The sequence below is a fragment of the Bos grunniens genome, chromosome 18 (assembly GCF_055505025.1).
Source record: "Bos grunniens cultivar Pamir isolate PY7600 chromosome 18, Bosgru_T2T1.0, whole genome shotgun sequence".
Classification (NCBI taxonomy): Eukaryota; Metazoa; Chordata; class Mammalia; order Artiodactyla; family Bovidae; genus Bos; species Bos grunniens.
Window position 1 is genome coordinate 39,638,384 of NC_141182.1, and position 24,408 is coordinate 39,662,791.

Here is a 24,408-nt window from a genome sequence, read left to right on the forward strand (position 1 = left end):
GTAAGTGTTAGTCACTCAGTCGTGCCCGACTCTTTGCAACCCAATGGACTGCAGCCCACCAGGCTCCGCTATCCATGAGATTTTCCAGGCAAGGATACTGGAGTGGGTTGCTATTTCCTTCTCCAGGGGATCTTCCCAACCCAGGGATCAAACCTGGGTCTCCTGCACTGCAGGCAAATTCTTTACTGACTGAGCTACAAGGGACATGTATGAACATGTATGAACTGATATTTATATACAATGATGCACTTGGCAGCATTTCTTACAATAGTAAAAGCTAGACTCCACATCATGTCCAACAATAGGAAAATTATTCAATAAATTCTGATAATTCTCTATGATGGAATGTTTTTCAGAACATGAGAAAATATTCATGATATAATTTAAAAATTCATAATGCAAAACTATCCATAATATGGTCCAGCAGCTCTACACCAAATATTCAAGAGAATTGAAAACATATGTTCATATGAAAACCTGGATCTAAGTGTTAATAGCAGCATTATTTCTAATAGCCAAAAGGTGGAAACAACCCAAATGTCCAGCAGCTGATGAACAGATGAACAAATAAATATATTCACACAATGGACTGCTATTCAGCCATAACTAGGAATGAAGTACTGAAACATGCTACAACTTGGAAAAACATTAGTTAAGTGAAAGAAGTCAGATATGAAAGATGACATAGTGTAGGATTCCATTTGTGTGAAACATCAGGAATAGGCAAATCCATGGAGACAGAAAGTAAATTAGTGGTGGCTGGGGGCTAAGAAGAGGAAAATTGAGAGGGTCTAGTTAATCGGTATGGAGTTTCTCTCTGGAACAATGAAAAAAAATGTCTTGGAATTAGATGGTGGCGATTGTTGCACAATGTTGTTAATGAACTAAAAATCACTGATTCTTACACTTTGAGATGGTGAATTTTATGTTATATAATTTTTTCTCAATTTAAAAAATATTTACATAGAACAAGACCCCAACTTTGTAGGGAAAAAGTAAAGCTGATGTATTAAGAGTGGTGGTAGATTATAAATGCTTTAAAATTTTTCTGATTTTCTCCAGCACACATATATTTTAAATGGAGTTGGTGGTAGAATAAACGTGTTCAGGAAAGGGTGGTCTTCTCTCTTGACAAGATCTATGTGTTTTGGAAACAGCACCATGTTCTCACTTGGCAACCTCACCAAGGGTAGTAGATCCAGCCTGCGAAGCGTGTGTCTGTCTGTAAAATGGTTAACAGTATTTAGGAAAAACGAGCCATTTGCCTATGTATAGGGTGCCAAGTAGCAGACTTAAACCATTCCTTTTCTGTCTTTTAGATGTTTTAAACATAGCTTTTTGAAACAAAGCAGTCTGGGTTGTCCAGCTCGGGGCTCAGGGCTTCATAATTAACCTAAATTTTCTTTGACCTGGCTGGCTTCCTGCACCTGCCTAGTGCTTCTGCTTCTCCACAGGTGAGATGAAGTGGTAAATGCTTGCTTCAGTGAAGTGGGGAAGCAACTGCATTAGGTGAATTTTTCAAAGCACTAAGAGTTGGAAGGGATATATACATACATATGGCTGCTTCTCATCATTGTATGGCAGAAGGCAACAAAACATTGTAAAGCAATTAGCCTCCAATTTAAAAAATGAAGACATAAATAAATGAAGGGAAAAGAAGAAGATGGAAGGATCAGAGAAATAAAAGGTTATTCAACCCCAGTGGAGACTCAAATCACCAATAAACAGCTGAAGAAGACAGAGCTTATGAAACAACTCTCTGTCTCTCAATAAGTAAACAATAGGATTTGAGCCATGGGGTCACTGTGTTTCTCTTAACCCTTGGGTGGATGATACTTTTCATAGGCTCACAGGAATTCTGAGATGTCTGCTGTGCTGGCTTAGGAAAGGTTTTTGTTTAGATCTCACCTGACATCTTATTTTTCCAATAACTCCATAACAGGAAAATTAAGAATTCACAGCATAAGGATAAAATTGCACTGGTTTTGGTGGCCTTAGATACCCTGTACTTTTTAAATGTTTATGGAGTGGGCCTTCATTTACTCTCGCTGCACAGTTTTTTCTAACTAGAGTAGAACTTTGTGAACTAACAAGGAAAGGAGCCCCAGATGTAGGAATTAAATAAGCATGCTGCTGAACAAGTTGTAGAGCATGATCTCAGCTGTGTTTTGAAAATATTTACAGTTGTGTATCTATATATCCATCATCTAATCTATCTACTGTCTATCACCTATCTATTTATCATCTGTAGATCTATTGATCTACTATCATCTATCTATCTTGATGAATTGATAGAAATGGCCAGATCATTACCACTGCCTGGCCCTTGCAAGACTCTCACTTTTTACTCTGTACATTTCTGTACTATTAACATTTTAATAGGTCATTTTGTCACAAAAAAAGATTTAATAAAAATCACCAACTGTAATCCTAACTACCTCTCTGACAGTCTTTTCAAACATCTCACAGATTACCTAGAAAGAGTTAACACAGACAATTCCAGAAGGCTGAAGTGTTCAAATTCCTGATTTGGTGGTAGAGGTGGAGGCAGGGTTAGAGGTAAAAAGCACCAAAAAGTGAGGAGGGGAGGAAAGAAGAGGGCTGGTTGCTCCGTTCTTACCTGAGCCAATAGCATGAGAGTTTCAGGCCCAACGCCCATTTGTGGGACTATTTCAGGTATCAGAGGTTGCATCCGAATTCACCATCACTATCATTTGTCAAAGAACTTAGGCAACTTCCTGGTTTGGCTGCTTGGAGGCTGCTTCTCCTTTACTGGGAAGGTAAAATCTCAAGCCTCAGCTAACCTTGTGATTTGGGGTGCATTGTGGGGTGATTTGTGGTGTATTGACTTCTTTTTCCACAGGGCAGTAAGCTGCTTATAGAATAGGGCTTTATTTTTACTAATGATAATGTTAACACTAAATTTCTAACAATTATGGAATAGTTCTTCCTGGTTATTCTTTGCACAGGACAAGACACAGTCTGTTGAAGCTTAAGGAGACTCTTCCTTGCATGGAAAGGAAGGGATACCTACGATTTCCTTGTTTAACATTAGTTTTCTTGTCATTCTTCCTTGGTTTTGCTGACAGCATGGTTAAATTTTCATGGTGATGATGTAGCACATAGTCAATCTCACAGTAGATAAGCATTCAGTGGAACACTCTGCTAATATTGTAGAATGGTTATTTTGCTTATTTTCCATCTGAGTGAAAAGTCTTAAAATTGCCCTCATTCATTCAAAGCTACTTTACATGTGAAAGGAGTTTGAAAAGAGATGTCTGGCAAAGTCACCCCAGTGTTTAGGTCCAACTGTCGCTGCCCCACTGGACTGTATCTGTTCTTAGAGTCACAGTGACCCCTTCTTTTCCCCATAGTCTTTGCTAGTCATGGACCCATATGTGATTCAGATGCAGGATCACGGCAGCCTCCCCTCAGTTCTGGATGTGCATGTCAACGTCGCTGGGAGAAGCTCTGTGCAGGGAAAAGTGAAAAGCAGGAAGGCCAGATGGTCCGTGAGGCCCTCGGACATGTCCAACAGAACTTTCAATCCCATCCGGGCCATTGTGGACAACATGAAGGTGAAGCCAAATCCAAACAAGACCATGATTGCTTTGTCGATTGGTGAGTTGAGTACACTTAACCAAGAGGCAGGCATTGTTCCTCTCACCCCATCCTTATGGGTTGGGCAGAGAGGATGGAAGTGGAGGGTGGGCCTGGGTACTGGGCGTGGAAGAATAACCTCTTGGTGGTTCTTGAAAAGGGGACCCTACTGTATTTGGAAACCTGCCGACAGATCCTGAAGTTACCCAAGCAATGAAAGATGCCCTCGACTCAGGGAAGTTTAATGGCTATGTCCCCTCCATTGGTAAGTTCCCCCTGAGACTCTAATCTGGCAGTTTCCAAATCTTCTGTGCTCTTCTGACAGGAATAAATTTCTAGCAGCTCTCTTTGTTTTCCTGATGCATAATTCCTAAGGAGAGGCTAAGATAATATGACCGTTGAATTTGGGGAAAGGAGTCTCAGAATGCTTAACCTCAAGCCATGAAGGTCCAACTTTTTTCCTGGCTTCCTCTGGCATTATGGCACCTCCCTGCTCTAGGTTCCCATTACATACTCTGCTCAAATAACACTCCTATCCTATCATTGCTCATTCTCCATGGAGGCCTTGAGTTTGGCTGCAGCTGCTGCTTGACAGAACCGTTTAGCTCCTAAATCAATTTACTTACTGCCCTATGTAAATACTTCTTGGTGTTATTTCTCCTCCTCTGCACATTCAAAATTTATTTTAATTATGGTCCTGGTCACACTCTCAATGTAACTGTGCTTGTTTCAAGGCAAAAACAAACAAAAACAACAGCAAAGAATAAGTTGTTCTATTAGAGGACAGAAGGTTAAAACAGGAATAATTTTATTTAGGTGTAACTCTTGCCTGGCAAATCCCATGGACGGAGGAGCCTGGTGGGCTACAGTCCATGGGGTCGCTAGGAGTAGGACACGACTGAGCGGCTTCACTTTCACTTTTCACTTTCATGCATTGGAGAAGAAAATGGCAACCCACTCCAGTGTTCTTGCCTGGAGAATCCTAGGGATGGGGGAGCTTGGTGGGCTGCTGTCTCTGGGGTCGCACAGAGCTGGACACGACTGAAGTGACTTAGCAGCAGCAGCAACTCTCTCCATGTATTGAACATTCTTACCCTAAGCATTTTGATAAAATAAGTAACTCCTTGACTTTGTTTCAGTGTCACACACTTCCCCACTGTGTGTATGTGCAGAATAAAAATCAGCTTCATGCTAAAATAGAATTTAAAAACACTTTAAAGAGATATCAGGGACATGATTTTTAGGTTGATTATTTACATTTTATACAGCTTCATAAATAAAAATCGAAACAAAATAAGACCAAAAGTTAGTTATAAAGAGTTTATACATACTGAAAGGGAATATGAAAAAGAATATATATATGTATAACTGAATCACCTTGCTGTACAGCAGAAATTAACACCATATTGTAAATCAACTATACTTCAATACATTTTTTTTAAATGTTTATTATGACTTTTATATTCAAAGTATTAAGAAACTGATTTAACCTGAAACCTAAAACCAAGTCTCCATTTGACAAATACTCAAAGGATATGAACACTTCATACCAAAGGAAACACAAATAATGTTTATCTGTGTTTTTTCTTAGCAATTAAGGAAATGCTGATTAATTTCAAGATATCTGTACCTATTAAGTTAACAAACATTAGGAAATATTGCCTCTAGCTTTGGTAACTGAAGATAATCTTTTTGGACAGCAACTCTGTAAAACATAATAATTGGTATGAAACTCTCTATACTTCAAGCTTGCAAGCCAACATTTAGAAACATTGCATGAGAATATAATTTAAAAGGAAAATATTTTAATTTGAATATAGTATAAAAGGAAAATACTAATAGGTATACAATACAATGTGAAAAAGTTAAAATGAACTCAGTGTAATGAACTCATTAATTACAAGTTTTCAAATATAATCCTGAAAGGGATTTAAGAATAATCTAAATCCTGTTTTTTAGATTAAATAATCTAAAAGAAAATAAAACATAATCACAGTAACCAAGATACTGCAGAATACTTTATAGTTTTGTGAACTCTTTTTGTTATTCTTTATACATTTGTGTGCTCATTATAAAATTGTAAGGTACAAAGTTAATCTCCTTTAACTATAGTGACTGAGAGCTAAACCGAATGCTGTGTGCTCTGATCTGGGACAGAAGGTAGCCTTGAAGCCCTTGTGACTTAAGGGCGTTGCTGTCAGTTGTGGGATGAAAACTTCCAGCTTTCTCCTTCTGCTCTTTTCTCTCAGGCTACTTATCCAGTCGGGAGGAAGTTGCTTCTTATTACCACTGTCCCGAGGCACCCCTGGAAGCTAAGGTGAGCCCTAGACAAGGTGCCAGCGCTAAAGCAATGCCAGGCAAACTCTACCCTTTGTTTCTGTTCCATGAGCAATAATGGTTTCAAGGGAAATAAAAACTAAGAATAATTTCCCTTTGGCAATTCCAGGACTTTTTATATGGGGAGGCCACTAGTCAGTGATTATATTTAATGTAATTATAGTATGATAATAACATTGCATACAACTTATGTGATGTCTGTCTCAAGGAGGCTCAAAGGACTCAGAGGTCACCCTATATTTGATTATCTGAAAAAGATCATTGAAAAACAGTAATTCATAAATACCAAATAATTGGAACATTTAATTTTGCCAATAGGGTCTTTTATTAATCTGTAGTTCCCTTCACTTACCTAAGGTCACTTAGATGGGAGGATCAAGTTTCCATGGCATGTTGGACTGATGGCAGGGTCAAGTTTAAATGCCCTCCACTCTGTTGTTTATAGGGTGGAGGTCAACATTTCTTAACGTTAAGGGGAGCCTTTTGTATTTCAGAAGAGAGCCATGCTTCAAATCTCTGGTCAAAAGTAAATAAATAACCAGGTGAAAAAGTCCAAGGTCATAATGACCTCTCATGGAGGTCTGCTGAGTTACAGCCAACCTGTCCTTTTTAAAGTGATTTATTTCTTTTAAGTGGCCAGCATTTTCAACAACCTCTAGATATGGACATATATAAACATATTCATTTCTTTCAATTTTGGCCTAGTACAGTCCCCACTACTTTACATAGGATTTTTAAAAGTGAGCATATTTTTGCTTCCTACTCACTCATCTGATAATCCCTTTCCTCCTGTTGCTGTTGGAACCCCTAACAAAACAAAACTTTTCTTCACAGGATGTCATTCTGACAAGTGGCTGCAGTCAGGCTATTGAACTGTGTTTGGCTGTGTTGGCCAACCCAGGGCAAAACATCCTAGTTCCGAGACCTGGCTTCTCTCTCTACAGGACTCTGGCTGAATCTATGGGAATTGAGGTCAAACTCTACAATTTATTGGTAAATGACTTTTTAATTTTAGATACAAATTAGATAATTTTAGATATAAATGCTAAATTACTACTTCATAAAAATACATGACCATTATCTTAGCAGAGAAAGATCTGAATAGTCTGAGGCCAAAGACACATTTTGTGACTTATATTATACCTTTGAGTGAAGTGAGTAGTCTTCCTAAATTTTTCAGAATCATCTTGATCTCACTGTTTTTTCCCTCCCCAGCCAGAGAAGAATTGGGAAATTGACCTGAAACAATTAGAATCTCTGATTGATGAAAAGACAGTTTGTCTTATTGTCAACAATCCATCAAACCCTTGTGGGTCAGTGTTCAGTAGACGTCATCTCCAGAAAATTTTGGCAGGTAAGTCCAACAGATTTCACTTGGCAGAAAAGGAGATGGGGATGGAATCCTTTAGCTATTTCCTGGAGTGAGAAAGAAGTCCTTCACTAAGTTCCAAGACTAGGATAGAGGTCGGAGGGCTCCAGTAGGGTCCCTAGCGAGTGGTGTGCCACTGGAAAGGTAGAAAGAAGGAGAAAAAGACTTGCCTTTTTATCACTCCCATCATGTGGAAGAAAGGATTTGAAATATCTAGTTAATTAAACAGCAAATTTAGGCTCTGTACCCTGGAAGAGTATGAGAAGAATTTGTAGTTCTTAAAGAGGAAGACAAAACCCACAAACATGAAGTGTAAAGTATAAGCCCAGGTAACTATTTAAGTGCTAAGGCAATTCATATTAAAAACGACATCAGCATGTTTCTCTTATTTTTAGTGGCTGCAAGGCAATGTGTTCCCATTTTAGCTGATGAGATCTATGGAGACATGGTGAGTCTCGGGCAGGATCTAATTATTTCATTCATTCCCTAGAGTCAGGGGTTGTACATATTACTGGGCTGGGACCAGTTTCCTCATTTTAGGCTTCTTTTAACCCAGACAAGACACCAGGTTAAATGTTTTTGGATAGTTCCCTTTGAAGCTTCTTGAGATCCCAGTCATGCTTCAGGGTAGAAAGAACCTGTAAATCTGAGGCCCTGTGCTTAATGATATAAGGAAAATTTGGGGAGGCATGGGATTTGGAGGGAAGCCAGAAAACAACTGTAAGAACAACTGCACCTCTTCTCCTCAGGTGTTTTCAGATTCCAAATTTGAGCCTCTGGCCACCCTCAGCAGCAATGTCCCCATCCTGTCCTGTGGAGGGCTGGCCAAGCGCTGGCTGGTTCCTGGCTGGAGGATGGGCTGGATCCTTATCCATGACCGAAGAGATATTTTTGGCAATGAGGTGAGAATATATATATATATGTATATATATATATTCTAAATATTTATTTGTTTACTTATTACTTGCTTGCTTTATCTCACAGTGGTGGTATAGATGTGAGATTTTCCTTTCTTGGCCCTGTAGTTCTGTATGCCTGGAAAGACACTGGATAAAGATAGTACTAGTTATTTCTCTCCAGAACTCAGTTTTTCTGTGTTGGTGAGGAAGTTCCATCTACCTCCAATTTTATTACCACACAAAAAGAAGCAACAAGCAGTAATGATCCCTAATACTGTTTGTGGGCTTACAAGGTGCCAGTGCTTTATGTACTTTATTTCAATGTAATTCTCCCAACAACCCTGTGAGGCCAATATTGGTATTATCTCCATGTTACAGCTGATAAAAATGAACTCAGATAGGTTGTATAATTTTCTCAGTGCCACACAGTCAGTGTGTGGCAGAGCTGGGCTACAAACCCAGGTGGTCTGATTTAAGAATGACACGAGGCACCACCACATCTCCAGAGATGAAAAACTAACCCTAACTCTGCCTAGATAGAAGATAACAACAACAACAACAAAATTAAAAACAAATAAAAATGAACACTTTATAGAAGGAATGGTCAGAACAAGAATCTCCACAGCAGGGATGTTTAAGAAAGGCTAAATAATGTGTTTGCTGGGGGGCTTTTAGATCCGAGATGGGCTGACGAAGCTAAGTCAACGGATCCTGGGCCCCTGCACCCTTGTCCAGGGAGCTCTGAAAAGCATCCTGTGTCGCACCCCTCGTGAGTTCTACCACAACACTCTAAGCTTCCTCAAGGTAAGGGCAGCCTGTAGCCTTCCACTCTGGGAGTCAGGGAATGCCTCCAGTGGAATTTTGTGCCATTATGGGGCTTCCAAGCCAGAACGTGGCATCGTTGTCAACATTCATCCATACATTTCTCTAACTTCTGGCAATCCACTCTGCTCCTGGCCTAAAGCTGTGAGTGGGCAGAGTTTTTTTTTTTTCTCATTAACTCCTTATGCCAGCAGAGCAAACCTAGGTTCCCCACCTTTGATGTGGGCTCTCTTTTTAATGACCTGGCTTTTCTTTAGCTTAAGTTTTGATCCTTGATGTCTCTGCCTCTTCTCATAGTCCAATGCGGATCTCTGCTATGGGGCATTGGCTGCCATCCCCGGACTCCGGCCCATTCGCCCTTCTGGGGCCATGTACCTCATGGTGAGTATGTGGGTGGCAGGTGAGGGAAGCCAGTCTGCAAGGCTCACAAAGACAACCAGATGGGCTCCTGAGCTAGTCAGTTTAGGAACTGTCTTTTTCTGAATTGTCCCACTGATGTGGTTTAAACTCAGTGCTAAAAAAAAGAAAGCAAGAAAAAAAAAAAACACAAAAAACCTCTTAAAATGACAACTTTTCAATACAGAGAATTATTTTATATGCAGATACAGAGATGATATGACACAGATAAGAGGCTTTCCACACTATTGTAGCTCTCAACCAGGAGAGATCTGGTTCCCTTGGAGTGTTTGGGGATATATAGGAATGTTATTTGTTTTCAGAAGGACTGAAAGGTGCTATTGGCATCTTGTGGGCCAGCAATGCTGAATATTTTTCAATGGTCAGGGTAGTTCCATGCAATCAAGACTAGCCTGGCCCATAATACCAATAGTGCCTTTTTTAAAGAACACTAGGATCCTATTTTCAGCTTTCATTTATCAGCATCCAAGAAGGAACCCTTCAGTAATCTAAAATATTAATATGAATATATCCTCTCTTCCCTATGAGAAAGCCCACAAGCTCATAAGAGCAAGAACTCTTAGTTATCAGTAGTGGAGTTCCAAGATATTTTTTAGAGCAGTCCCTGCCTTGATTTCTGGCAGAGGGAGTGGCCTGTTTTCCCTCCTTATGATCAGTTTGCCTTTCCCTGTTATTGGTATAGGTTGGAATTGAGATGGAACATTTCCCAGAATTTGAGAATGATGTGGAGTTCACGGAGCAGTTAGTTGCTGAGCAATCTGTCCACTGCCTCCCAGCAACGGTGAGTGCTTACATCCCTCTCAGGTTTCTCTAGAAACTCTCAATGGTGTATGCCTTGGGAGCTCTCCCTGAGCTGGTCTTTAGCCTTTCCTCCCCCAAAAAAGTGTACGGTTGGCCTTTATATGTGCAGGTTCTGCATCCAAGTATTCAACCAACTGGGGATGGAAAAATATTAGAAGAAAAAAAATTCCAGAAAGTGCCCCAAAGCAAAACTTGAATCTGCTGCAGCCTGACAGCTATGTACATAGCATTTACATTGTATTAGGTATTATAAGTAACCCAGAGATTATTTAAAGTACACAGGAGGATGTATGTAGGTTATGCAAGTACTATGTCATTTTATATACGGAACTTGAGCATCCTCGGATTTTAGTACTCTCGGCGGTTACGGAACAAACCCCCCTATGGATACTAAGGGACTACTGTATTCTCTTTTGAAAAGATTCTTACTGTTGGGTGTCATGACCTCTACTTAAAATTTGTTTCTTCCTCATCGTTATCCCATCTGATTCAGGAATAAAAATTGTAGTTGGACATTCTAAGTGAGAGGAGATCAAGCTTGTTCCACAAATTCCTTTTAAGATAAATTAACTCAGTTACTGGTTCAGCATCCCAATGGTGGGAACTGATAGCCCTGGGTAAATGGTATTGCTGCCTCTTGCTGATTAGGGCCCTGGCCATACTAGGGTGGTCTAGTCACTGATTCAACTGCTCTGAGAATAATAGGCTTTTATTTTTGCAGTGCTTTGAGTATCCAAATTTCTTCCGAGTGGTAATCACAGTCCCTGAAGTGATGATGCTGGAGGCCTGTAGCCGGATCCAGGAGTTCTGTGAACAGCACTACCATTGTGCTGAAGGGAGCCAGGAGGAATGTGACAAATAGGATGGAGTCCATTCTCCAGAATACGTGTCCCGTCTGGCTGGGGAAACTGGACTGAGCCCTGCTGCCCCTCCAGGAATCAGGTGCTCCTGCTGGGAGAGGAGCCTCACAAACACCACATCAAGGGCAGAGAATTGCTCTGGCTTTCCCCAGCTATAGCCGCACACAGACACTCTAAACCCCAGATTTCATCTCACTGTGCTCTGCTGGAGTGACTAATTCATTAATCCGTCCCTCTCCCATTTGACTTCCTCCTTTTATCTTGAGAGTACCAGGTGAACAAAGTTGCCCAGGAAACAGCAGGGACAAGAAAATCAAGAGCTTAGGATTCGAGAAGCAAAAGATTGAGGGAACACGTGCCCCCAACCATTTCCTCTTATTCTAAGTAAGAACACACTCTCTCTATTCAGGTTTGAAGCCCAACTCTTCTGGCTCACTTCAGGTATACCTCACTGTATGTAATAGTGCTAGAAGGAAAGAAGTTGGGGACACATGTATTTAGTTAATTCTAAACACATTAAGAAAATTTGCCAATTTGAAGGATACATTACAGAAACTTGTTGATTTTTTGGTAGAGAATTATTTTGTGACACAAATAAATTTAATTGAGTGTCTAAATATAGCTGTATGTATTATCAGGCTTTCTTAAAATGAAGGCATATCTGTACTAAAAAAAGAGGAGGAATTGGAGGACCTTCCAGAAATGCTGCTGTGTAAGGGCCAGAATTATCCTCACTTGTCAGTGTTATACAATCATTATTACTTTTGCTGTAACATTGATACTGATTTATTGATATATAAATTATATTATCTTTTCATATGTTTTCTAAGAAACATTTATATTGACAAGATCTTTTATTTTGCCAAGGGCATAAATTATTGTTTTTCTTTTTTTATTTTAATAAATTTTACTAAGTATTCTCTTCCGTGATGCCATTTTTCTCCTCTGTGGGGAATTTCTATCCCCAGGTGCTGCTTATTGCTCAACCTGGTTGATGTACTACCCACTAGGTTTCATTTATTTCTTTGTTGCCTAGATCCACTAACCACTTACTGGGTAACAAGTTAAACTGGTTCAGCTAACCAAGAGAATGAGGTGTGTCCAGGATCTTTTTTCAATACGAGCTTTTTATCTGCAAATCCTCTTAGGCACAGTTGCCTACTTTTTTTCCCTCACCATTCCCTTGGAGGAGGGAACCTGAAGTTATCTTACAAGGTTAGGGGAAGAAGTGTATCATAATCATCCTGGAGAATCCTTACTAAGGGATGTTGTCCTTGTCTAGAATAGGAACTTCGAGTCCCAACTCTGCCAACCACACTCAATTAACTTCCTTTACAAAAATAAACATCAAATGTTCCCCTTCCAATCTAGTTGGGCTTTAGTGAAATCAACTAAAATTTACCCTTCAATTTTCTTCAGCAAATCCAAAAGGAATATACAAGTGATTGAGATGATGAAAATTTGTTTCCTGTATGCCAACCCTGCCAACTTTTCGAAAATTCCTGGCTCCTCTTTTCCTGTACTTCCCGCCCCAATTCCCAAGGATGTTTGTCCAGAAATAAACAGGAAAACTTAGTGGTTTACACAAAACGTTTTATCTTCACACATAATGTGTAATTCTATCTAGCATTAGGGCATCTAGACAGACGTCTTAAGTTTCCAAATTTCTTTGATATCTACATTTTGGTAAGGGAGTCAAATGAACATTCAAAGATTAAAACACACACACACATATTGGACACATTTCAAACGATGCAAAAAACCACAAAAAAACCCAAAACATTCATGCCTATCCTTCAGCCACCCATTTCTCTCCTGAGGTAATCACAGTAGCAGTTGCTGTCCAGTTCTTCGAGATTATTCTATGTACACGTAAATGTTTACATGAATTTTTCCTTTTTCTTTTTCTTCAAAGTTAACTATTACTTGGTCTTCCCTGGCGGCTCAGACGGTAAACAATCTGCCTGCAATGCGGGAGACCTAGATTCGATCCCTGGGTTGGGACGATTCCCCTGGAGGAGGGCATGGCAACCCAACTCCAGTATTCTTGCCTAGAGAATCCCCATGGACAGAGGAGCCTGGTGGGCTAGAGTCCATGGGGTCGCAGAGAGTCGCACATGAATAAGCGACTACGCACAACTTTCTAATTCAGCTTCCTATGGAAATCAAAGGAGGGATGACATTTCTGAGGTGTCCATCACGTCATGGGTGATCCTAGAAAAAAAAAAAGGAACCACTGGCCGGGGCTGCTTCCAAACAAAATTAAAATTCTCAAGAGACAATTTCTAGCCGCCTCGCGGATGGCGACAGCAGGACGTCCGAGTATAAAACGAGGATAAAACGAAGTATGCATTAACAGTTCGGAAACAAGGGCTCGCGGCTGTGAATTCTAACCAAAGCATCGTTTACCCGGTAACTGGCGAGTTATCACTGACCCAATACACAAAGCACCCCACTCTAGTCCCTAGCAACCACGAACGCCCGGGTATGGGCTGGGTGGCGGCTTTCGAAGGCCGGGGTTGGGGAGTGAAGTGGCTGTTGTGGATAGGAGGGGGCGGCGGGGTGGACAAAAAAACTAAAAAACCCCCAAACCCCACGCCTGCGCAGGCGCAGATGGCGGGGGCGGGGGGGAGGGGGCTGGGGCGTGCCACACTGCTCAGGGCGCATGCCCGATGCTGGGGCTAGGCGCAGTGCTCTGGAAGCAGACGACGGCCATAATTCATCTCTGTTGGTGAGGCGGTTACTTCTCCTCAGTCTTCGGTATTGTTTCCTCTTTAGCCTATTTCCTGACCGCACGCCTTGAGAGAATCCCTTCCTCCCCGCCCCCTCCCTTTCGGGTCCCGTCAGGCGGGAGGCTTCCAGCAAATCGACAAGTCATCCCTAGGTATTATGAACACCTGTTAACCTATTTCTAGCTCTGGGCAGGTCCCAGCAAGTTCCTTGAGTTGTGAAACGGAAAAAGAAATTCCCAGTAGCTGTTGTCAGTTTTCAAAAGTATGGTCCCTGAACTTTTTTTTCAAAGAATCTTGCTTTTCACGGTCCCGAGTACCTGACATACGTGTTTGGATTTCTGCTGAGCCAGAAAAATGAATTCTCCGCTGAACTCCACGCACACCACGCATTACTGTGCTTGGGGGGCTGAATTTTAAGTACCCCAAAAGTTGAATTATTGAGTTATTTGGAGAAGTGAATTCCAGGGACATGTTATTCATACTCTTACTTTAAACAGTTTGCAGATGGGTTTCAGGTGGTGACATAGAAATCTCAAATCTGGATTCTCTCTGTGGGTCAGATTATTGCACAGCACCTTCTGTAGAAACGGTCGCTTTCTGATATTCCAGTTGAGGTGTATTATGTAGGAAGGAGGGATGCCAGTTCTGGGAAGAAAAGTCTGCAAACGAGCACGTGGGTCTTAATTTTTGTCAGTGTTTCAGGCATAGAAAATAATTCTTGCTCCTTGAGACATTTACTCGTTTGAAAATTGGAATGTGAAAGTACATTATCCCCTATTTAAAAAATAAAACCACAGGGACTTCTTGCTTTAGCAGCACATGTACTAAAATTGGAACAATATAGAGAAGATGAGCACAGGACCAGCAATCCGAATTCAACAGCAGATTTGACCAAGTGGGATTTATTCCTGGAATATGAGAATGGTTCAACACATGAAAAAAAATCAATCAGTGAAGTAAAGCACAGAAATAGAACGAAGGACAATCATACCACCATTAACTCTATTTTAGAATATCCCCCATTGCCCCTTCTGCTCATCTTTTCTGTAATTAAAACTCCTGGAGTAGGACCACTTCTCATGTGAATTTCTCAGCTTGGGATTCCAGACCATTCAGGTAGGTACAATGCAATTGAACACTAAATCCATGTGAAGGAATGCCTATGGTTACAGATTCTCATGGGAGAGGTTTTTTTTCCTTCCAAAAGGCAGACCAAGGGAGATTAATTTTTAATTCATCCTTTTGTTCAAGCTTAGCATTTGAAGGGTCCTGATTTCATGCAAAGTTTAAATTCCGACTGCCTGCCTGCCTTGGGCCTAAGGCCTCCTTTCTGCATCTGAAAACCCAAACCTCTTGATTACTGAGATGTGTGCTGGGTTCAGTTGCTCAGTTGTATCTGATACTTTAGGATCCCACGATCTGTAGCCCACCAGACTCCTCTGTCCATGGGATTTGTCTGGCAAGAATACTGGAGTGGGTTGCCATTTCCTCCTCCAGGGGATCTTCCCCACCCAGGGGTCAAACTGGTGTCTCTTGCATTGGAAGGTGGATTCTTTACCACTGAGTCACTTGGGAAGCCTGGTTACTGAGATAGCACCAGCATAACCATACTCTTTTTTAAAAAAAAATAAATATTAATTTTGGCTGCATTGAGTGTTTGTTGTGGCATGCAGGGGCTTCTCTCTCGTTGAGGTAGGCAGGCTTCTCTTGCTGCAGAGCACAGGCTCTAGAGCAAGAGAGCTTCAGTATTTGTGGAAAGTTGGCTCAGTAGTTGTGGCATGAGCAGGCTTAGTTCCTGGACCAGGGATCAAACCCTCATCCCCTGTTTTAGAAGGCAGATTATTAACCACTGGACCTTCAGGGAATTCCCAACCATACTCTTTTTTTTTTCCTTCTAGTTTTTAGTTCTCTCTTTGTGATCCTTTGGAGAAGGCAATGGCACCCCACTCCAGTACTCTTGCCTGAACAATCCCATGGGCAGAGGAGCCTGGTAGGCGGCAGTCTATGGGGTCGCTAAGAGTCGGACATGATTGACCGACTTCACTTTCACTTTTCACTTTCCTGCATTGGAGAAGGAAATGGCAACCCACTCCAGTGTTCTTGCCTGGAGAATCCCAGGGATGGGGGAGCCTGGTGGGCTGCCGTCTATGGGGTCGCACAGAGTCGGACACGACTGAAGCGACTTAGCAGCAGCAGCAGTTGTGATCCTTGAGAGGTACCTTTACCCTCTTGAAAAAATTAGCTCTGAATCTGAAAGTATGTCTTTTAGATTTGATTTAACATATCTAGGTGTTTTGAAGCCCACATATTTATTTTTACTTTATGTGGTTTGTGATGCTACTGCTGCTGCTAAGTCACTTCAGTTGTGTCCGACTCTGTGCGACCCCATAGACGGCAGCCCACCAGGCTCCCCCATCCCTGGGATTCTCCAGGCACGAACACTGGAGTGGGTTGCCATTTCCTTCTCCAATGCAGGAAAGTGAAAAGTGAAAGTGAAGTTGCTCAGTCGTGTCCGACCCTCAGCGACCCCATGGACTGCAGCCTACCAGGCTCCTCTGTCCATGGGCTTTTCCAGGCAGGAGTACTGGAGTGGGGTGCCATTGCCTTCTCTGGTGGTTTGTGATATTGTTACAGAAATTCCCATACTTTTTGGTCCCTCCCACCTCATGCTTCCTCCTTCCATTCTTTTCCCCTGGAATTCTTCCATGGCAGATAAAATTCTGTGCCATTCCCAAATTGTTGAGAATATTTCCTTCACCTTTTTTCCTTAAGTGTAACTTGGCTGTTTCCTGAAAGACGGTGCCATCCTTACAGCCTGTTTGAAATTGGTTTTTTCCTCAGTCTAGAAGTCTCATTTGAAAGGACCTTGATGCTGGGAATGATTGAAGGCAGGAGGAGAAGGGGACAACAGAGGATGAGATGGTTAGATGGCATCACTGACTCAATGGACGTGCATTTGAGTAAGCTCCGGGAGTTGGTGATGGACAGGGAAGCCTGGCGTACTGCAGTCCATGGGGTCACAAAGAGTTGGACACGACTGAGCGACTGAACTGAACTGAGAAGTCTAACATATTGATTGTCCTCCCAGGATCTCTGTTCTCTGAGTCACACAATAACTATCCTTTAACATACAGGCTATAACACAACATTGTAAATCAATTATACTCCAATAAAAATTGAAAAAAATAAAATATAGGCTATATTACTTTATACCCTTTCTGTATACTCTGTTTACTTAGGGCCTTGACATGTGGGAAGTTTCAGTATTTCTGTGGATAATCCAACCAACACCTATTAAGGCCTCCTGCCTATCTCAGACTGGAGGCACTGTAAATCCTACCCCTATTATGGCCACCCACTCCCACAGCCACACCTTTGTTCCTTATGGTGATCTTGAACTAGACTATTTTAGGAATCCTAAACCCAGATATATAAGTAACTCCCTACACTTTGCTTGCCCTCCAGCTTGATCACAGTTTATACTTAGACATTATTCAACTTTCTGATCTCTTCACACTTTTCTCCCAAGTCCATCAACTCCCCTGCATTGTTGTTATTCTATTTTTTTTGTTATTCTACTTTTTCCCCCAGCATTTACCCCTTGGTGCAGTACTCAGCCACATTCTTGCTAGCTACTTGAACTTCTCAACTTCCTTAACTTTGGGTAGCATCTGCTGTGGGCAGTCTTTACCAGAAATTAATCTAACCCTGAACCCTCTCCATTTCTATACCCCACTCCCCACCAAAAAAGGGTAAATTGGTGCTATTGGTGCATGGTCTCCAGCCTCACTTTGAAAACCCTTTTCCTAGTGCTGCTTTAGAAGCCTTCAGTTGAAGATGGCAGAGAAGAGAATGGAAGGAGCCCAACTGCCTGAATTACTGCTTAGAGGAGAGGGCCACGTCAACGAGGATGTTTACTTCCCCCATACGCTTCACCAGGGGGGACACAATATTAGTTTGTCCCAGGATTGTTGATGCTAAATTCAATCACTTAGTTAAAGTGGTGTTACCTAACAGAGCTGTGATGGGGGATTAAATGAAAGACCCAGGGGGCCTGGTTCATAAACCTTACTCTTTCCCCATTCCCTGTCAGTCTTCATTTGGGGCAGATACACATTCTTCACTACACTTTCCCACCACAAATGCCTCTTGGTGGGACTAGTAGTTATCAATAACTTGAGATTACTTAAAAAAAATTTATTATGAAACTTTCAGGGGACTTCCCTGGTGGTCTAATGGCTAAGATTCCCAATGCAGGGGCATAGGTTCGATCCCTGGTTGGGGAACTAAGATCCCACTTGCTACACGGTGCAACCAAACAAGCAAATACACAAGTATAAATATAATTAAAAAAATATTCTCCTAAAAAACTTTTAAAGTAGAGTAGTTTAATGAATCTCAGTGTATTCATTAAAAAAAAAGATCACCATTTTGCCAGTAAGTTTTGTAATTACTTTTGAGTTTTATCCTTTGAGCCTGTCTTTTCTTTCCCTAATACACAGGGCCTGAATTCTACAGGGGGCATTTGGGAAAACTTCACTTTTGAATTCTCCTTGTTCCAGTAGTCCAGCTTGTAGGTAAGTGCTAATGATCAGTACACACTGTTGGAGATAGTAGCACTGGTTCAGCATGTCCAGAATTGCTACATACCTCTCAAACTGTGCGCTAGTCACCTGGGGGTCTTGTGATGTGACACATTCTATGCCTCTGAAATGAAGTCTGAAATCCTGCATTTCCAAACACACGTCTAGGTACTGCCAGTGATGCTGGTCTGAGAAAATTCATTGAGTTGGGAAGTGTTCTTAGAAGGTGAAATCTTGATATTTGGGGTACAAAAGATAAGAAAGAAACATCTGATAAGAAGGAAACAAGCTAAGTAGTGCCCAGAAGTTCCTTCCAGAGCTTAAATTCTTTGAGTCTTTGCTCCTATCCTCTAGCAATTGCAGAAGTAACTAAGCACAGTGTTCCCCGCTACTACTGGGAAGAAAAGCATGCTTAAATTAAGGACTTAAGAGCCCTGAAAAAAACTGCAGTAAGTTTGATCCAGTTTCTGCTGTATAATTAATAGTCCTAGTGTTTAGTTCAATGACTAGTGTCTAGTTCTACTGAAGCACGACCCAGACTGTCACACAGACTTTTCCTTACCTTTTAAAATATTTGTTTCTGTAGGCAGGCAGATGTAAAGCACAGATGAACCAGTCTGTGGAGGTGTGGCCCCCAAATTTTTAATTCTTTTAAACACCCAGGTGATGGAGACTAGGCAGAGTTTGTTATAGTCATGAGAAATGAGAGGAGTGGCTGGAAGGTTCCAAAATATTTACTCATGATTTCATCTTTGATTATCATGTTGGTGTGGAATTTGGTCAATCAGCCACCACATATTAAGCATCTACTATGTGGACAAACAAGACAGAAATGTCCTAGTGATAGGGGAGACAGAAAATAAACATGTAGCAAACAAATAACTAAGACAATTTCAGGTTCTGAGATGTGTACTAAAGAATTGAAACAGATCCTGCTTTTCCTTGTTTCAGTCTTTACCTCCTTTTGTTTTAATTTAAAATTTTTTTTAATTTTATTTTTGTCTGAAAAGCATGTGGGATCTCAGTTCCCTGACAAGGCATTGAAGCCAAATCCCCTGCATTGGACGCCTGGGGTCTTAACCACTGGACTGCCAGAGAAGTCCCTTTACCTCCTTTTTTTCCTTTCTTCTTTCTTTTCTCTTTTTTCTCCTGTCAGTCCTTCCCTTGAACCTTAACTGACATTAGATCTTCAACATGGCTTACAAAGATAGCTCTCAAAAGAATCCTTTGAACTGCAACCAAAGTACTGTCATTTATGAGAAAGAGGCATGAATACCCCAACATATCCCACCCTTTTAAATTGCAATGTTTTGCAGCATTTACAGATGAAGAAAATTGCAACTTGGGACAATACCATAACCATATACCCCTCTCTTAATCATATACCCCTCTCTTCTCTCACCGTATAAAAACTCCTATTCTGCTTCAGCTCAGGGACTTAACTAATTTTGAGGTGCCACCTGACATGCATCAGCTGAATAGCTGAATTTATTTTTTGTTCCTGAACAGAATATAAAAGAGACCATTTTCAGGGGGAGAGACTGCTTTAATTGGGGTGGTCAGGGAAAATGTCTCTGAGGAGGATTCACTTGAATTGAGAGTAAATAATAATAATTTCAGCTTGAGATAATTTGGGATAGTATGTTCTAAGTAGGAACCATACTTACAAAGTATAGGAAATTTGACAGAAAGAAGAGAACATGGATACAGGTGAGTGAGTGAGGAAAGAAGGGCCATGTGGGTTAGAAACCTAGAGATTTATGTTTTGTTTTTTTAAATGGCTTTATTAAGACATAATTCAGGGAATTCCCTGGTGGTCCAGTGGTCAGGATTCTCTGTTTTCATTGCCAAGGGACTGGTCAGGGAACTAGGAACCCAGTGAGCCATGTGGTGCCCACTCTCACTGCAAGCCCTGTGCTCAACACTCAGTCATGTCTGACTCTTTGTGACCCCATGGACTGTAGCCTGCCAGGCTCCTCTGTCCATGGGGATTCTCCAGGCAAGAATACTGGAGTGGTTTGCCATGCGCTCCTCCAGGGGATCTTCCCAATCCAGGGATAGAACCCAGATCTCCCACACTGCAAGTGGATTCTTTACCATCTGAGCTACCAGGGAAGCCCAAGAATACTGGTGTGGGTAGCCTATCCCTTCTCCAGGGGATCTTCCCAACCCAGGAATTGAACCGGGTTCTCCTGCATTGCAGGTGGATTCTTCACCAGCTGAGCCACCAGGGAAGCCCACCTAGTGAAGTGAAGCGAAAGTCACTCAGTCATGTCTGACTCTTTGTGACCCCATGGTCTATAGCATCCATAGAATTCTCCAGGCTGGAATACTGAAGTGTGTAGCTGTTCCCTTCTCCAGGGGATGTTCCAAACCAGGGACTGAACCCAGGTCTCCTGCATTGCAGGCAGATTCTTTACCAGCTGAGCCATGAGGGAAGTCCAGTTTATTTTCTGTGTGTATGAATATGCCTATTCTTGCCATTTCATATAAATGGAATAATACAATATATAGTCTTTTGTAAATAACTTTTCACTTAATAACATTTACAAGGTTCATCCATGTTGTAGCATGTATCAGTACTTCATTCCTTTTTTTTGCAGAATAGTATTACATTGTGTAAATATACTACTTGTGTTTATTCATTCATCAGTTGAGGAATATCTGGGTTGTTTCCACTGTTTGGCTATTATGAATTATGTTGCTATGAATATTTACATACAAGATTTCATATAAAAGTGTTCATAGTGGTTTTATTTCTCTTGGGCGGGTAACTGGGAGTGAAATTGCTATTTCATGTGGTGACTCTGTGTTTAATGTTTAGAGGAACTGTCAAACATTTATCATCTTTTCATTTCAGCAGTCTTAGTGGATATCTCATTGTGTGTGTGTGTGTTTAATAATATTTATTTATTTGGCTGTGCCAGGTCTTAGTTGTAGCATATGGGATCCAATTCCCTGACCAGAAATCAAACCTGGGCCCCCTGTATTGAGAGTACTAAGTCTTAGCCACTGGACCACCGGGAAAATCCCTGTGTTTATTATACTGTTTTCTTTTTTTTTTTTTTAATAGTATTATTGAGATGTAATTGACATACAGCACTGTATAACTTTTTAAAAAATTGAAATATAGTTGATTTACAGTGTTATGTTAGTTTCAGGTGTACAGAAAAGTGATTCAGTTATACATGCATATTTAAACTAGAGTATTTATCTTTTTATTGTTGAAATATAACAGTTCTTCATATATTCCAGATACAGGTTCCTTATCAGATATATGATTTGCACATATTTTCTTCCATTCTGTGAGTTGTCTTTTCAGTTTTTTTATTAATTTATTTTTTTATTGAAGGATAATTGCTTTACAGAATTTTATTGTTTTCTGTCAAACCTCAACATGAATCAACCATAGGTATACATATATCCCCTCCTTTTTGAACTTCTCTCCCATCTCCCACCCCATCCCACCCCTCTAGATTGATACAGAGCCCCTCTTTGAGTTTCCTGAGCCATACAGAAAATTCCCATTGGCTATCTATTTTACATATGGTAATATCAGTTTCCATGTTACTCTTTCCACACTCACCCTCTCTTCCCCTCTTCCCATGTCCATAAGTCTATTCTCTATGTCTGTTTCTCCATTGCTGCCCTGTAAATAAGTTCTTCAGTACCATTTTTCTAGATTCCATATTATGCATTAGAATACAGTATTTATCTTTCTCTTTCTGACTCACTTCACCCTGTATAATAGGTTCTAGGTTCATCCACCTCATCAGAACTGACTCAAATGCATTCCTTTTTATGGCTGAGTACTATTCCATTGTGTATATGTACCACAACTTCTTTATCCATTCATCCGTCAATGGACATCTAGGTTGCTTTCATGTTCTAGCTATTGTAAATAGTGCTGCAATGAACAATGGGATACATGTGTCTTTTTCAATTTTGGTTTCCTCAGGGTATATGCCTAGGAGTGAGATTGCTGGGTCATATGGTGGTTTTATTCCTAGTTTTTAAAGTAATCTCCATACCGTGTTCCATAGTGGCTGTATAATTTACATTCCCACCAACAGTGCAAGAGCGTTCTCTTTTCTCCACACCCTCTCCAGCATTTATTGTTTGTAGACTATTTGATGATGGCCATTCTGACTGGTGTGAGGTGATATCTCATTGTGGTTTTGATTTGCATTTCTCTAATGATGAGTGATGTTGAGCATCTTTTCATGTGTTTGTTAGCCATCTGTAGGTCTTCTTTGGAGAAATGTCTGTTTAGGTCTTTTTCCCACTTTTTGATTGGGTTATTTGTTTTTCTGGTATTGAGTTGTATGAGCTGCTTGTATATTTTGGAAATTAATCTTTTGTCAGTTGTTTCAATTGCTATTATTTTCTCCCATTCCAAGGGTTCTCTTTTCACCTTGCTTATAGCTTCCTTTGCTGTGCAAGAGCTTTTAAGTTTAATCAGGTCCCACTTGTTTACTTTTGTTTTTATTTTGGTTTCTCCAGGAGGTGGGTCAGAGGATCTTGCTTTGATTTATGTCATTGAGTGTTCTGCCTGTGTTTTCCTCTAAGAGTTTTATAGTTTCTGGTCTTACATATAGGTCTTCAATCCATTTTGAGTTTATCTTTGTGTATGGTGTTAGGAAGTGTTCTAATTTCATTCTTTTACATGTAGCTGTCCAGTTTTCCCAGCACCATTTATTGAAGAGGCTGTCTTTGCCCCATTGTATGTTCTTGCCTCCTTTGTCAAAAATAAGGTACCCATAGGTGCATGGCTTTATTTCTGGGCTTTCTATCTTGTTGCATTGCTCTGTATTTCTGTTCTGGTGCCAGTGCCATACTGTCTTGATGACTAGCTTTGTGGTATAATCTGAGGTCAGGAAGGTTGATTCCTCCAGCTCCGTTCTTATTTCTCAAGACTGCTTTGGCTATTTGGGGTCTTTTGTGTTTCCATATAAACTGTGAAATTTTTGTTCTAGTTCTGTGAAAAATGCCATTGGTAATTTGATAGGGATCACATTGAATCTGTAGATTGCACTTGGTAGTATAGTCATTTTCACAATATTGATTCTTCCTACCCAGGAACATGGAATATCTCTCCATCTGTTTATGTCATCTTTGACTTCTTTCATCAGTGTCTTATAATTTTTTGTGTACAGTTCTTTTGTCTCTTCAGTTCAGTTCAGTCGCTTAGTCATGTCTGACTCTCTGCGACCCCATGAATTGCAGCACGCCAGGCCTCCCTGTCCATCACCAACTCCCAGAGTTCACTGAGACTCATGTCCCGAGTCAGTGATGCCATCCAGCCATCTCATCCTCTGTCGTCCCCTTCTCCTCCTGCCCCCAATCCTTCCCAGCATCAGAGTCTTTTCCAATGAGTCAACTCTTCACATGAGGTGGCCAAAGTACTGGAGTCTCAGCTTTAGCATCATTCCTTCCAAAGAAATCCCAGGGCTGATCTCCTTCAGAATGGACTGGTTGGATCTCCTTGCAGTCCAAGGGACTCTCAGGAGTCTTCTCCAACACCACAGTTCAAAAGCATCAATTCTTCGGTGCTCAGCCTTCTTCACAGTCCAACTCTCACATCCATACATGACCACAGGAAAAACCATAGCCTTGACTAGGCGGACTTTTGTTGGCAAAGTAATGTCTCTGCTTTTGAATATGCTATCTAGGTTGGTCATAACTTTCCTTCCAAGGAGTAAGCGTCTTTTAATTTCATGGCTGCAGTCACCATCTGCAGTGGTTCTGGAGCCCAAAAAAATAAAGTCTGACACTGTTTCCACTGTTTCCCCATCTATTTCCCATGAAGTGATGGGACCATATGCCATGATCTTTGTCTTCTGAATGTTGAGCTTTAAGCCAACTTTTTCACTTTCCACTTCCACTTTCATCAAGAGGCTTTTGAGTTCCTCTTCACTTTCTGCCATAAGGGTGGTGTCATCTGCATATCTGAGGTTATTGATATTTCTCCCGGCAATCTTGATTCCA

At 41.0% G+C, this 24,408-nt stretch overlaps 2 protein-coding genes across 22 annotated transcripts in view; both read left to right on the forward strand.

Moving 5' to 3' along the window:
- TAT (tyrosine aminotransferase) overlaps positions 1 to 12,027 on the forward strand; it is a 54,091-nt gene extending 42,064 nt beyond the window's left edge. For 2 of the 6 annotated variants that reach the window (XM_086351630.1, XM_086351629.1), the window contains exons 2-12: positions 3,408 to 3,621; positions 3,761 to 3,865; positions 5,850 to 5,917; positions 6,772 to 6,930; positions 7,153 to 7,291; positions 7,702 to 7,754; positions 8,056 to 8,208; positions 8,881 to 9,009; positions 9,325 to 9,408; positions 10,127 to 10,225; positions 10,967 to 12,027. In XM_086351630.1, the coding sequence (XP_086207756.1) occupies positions 3,408 to 3,621; positions 3,761 to 3,865; positions 5,850 to 5,917; positions 6,772 to 6,930; positions 7,153 to 7,291; positions 7,702 to 7,754; positions 8,056 to 8,208; positions 8,881 to 9,009; positions 9,325 to 9,408; positions 10,127 to 10,225; positions 10,967 to 11,107 (1,344 nt within the window). In that variant the 3' untranslated portion in view covers positions 11,108 to 12,027. Of the gene's footprint in view, positions 1 to 2,618; positions 2,781 to 3,374; positions 3,622 to 3,760; positions 3,866 to 5,849; positions 5,918 to 6,771; positions 6,931 to 7,152; positions 7,292 to 7,701; positions 7,755 to 8,055; positions 8,209 to 8,880; positions 9,010 to 9,324; positions 9,409 to 10,126; positions 10,226 to 10,966 lie in introns of those variants that run through there. The other 4 variants (XM_086351628.1, XM_086351627.1, XM_086351624.1 and 1 more) reach the window with 3 other exon arrangements.
- Positions 12,028 to 13,598: 1,571 nt separating this feature from the next.
- ZNF19 (zinc finger protein 19) overlaps positions 13,599 to 24,408 on the forward strand; it is a 111,410-nt gene continuing 100,600 nt past the window's right edge. For 6 of the 16 annotated variants that reach the window (XM_086351644.1, XM_086351636.1, XM_086351643.1 and 3 more), the window contains exons 1-2: positions 13,599 to 14,953; positions 18,340 to 18,414. Coding sequence is in view for 1 of the 16 variants with exons in the window: in XM_086351631.1 (XP_086207757.1) it covers positions 13,771 to 13,865 (95 nt within the window). In the remaining 15 variants the exon portion in view is untranslated. Of the gene's footprint in view, positions 14,954 to 18,339; positions 18,415 to 24,408 lie in introns of those variants that run through there. The other 10 variants (XM_086351647.1, XM_086351640.1, XM_086351646.1 and 7 more) reach the window with 5 other exon arrangements.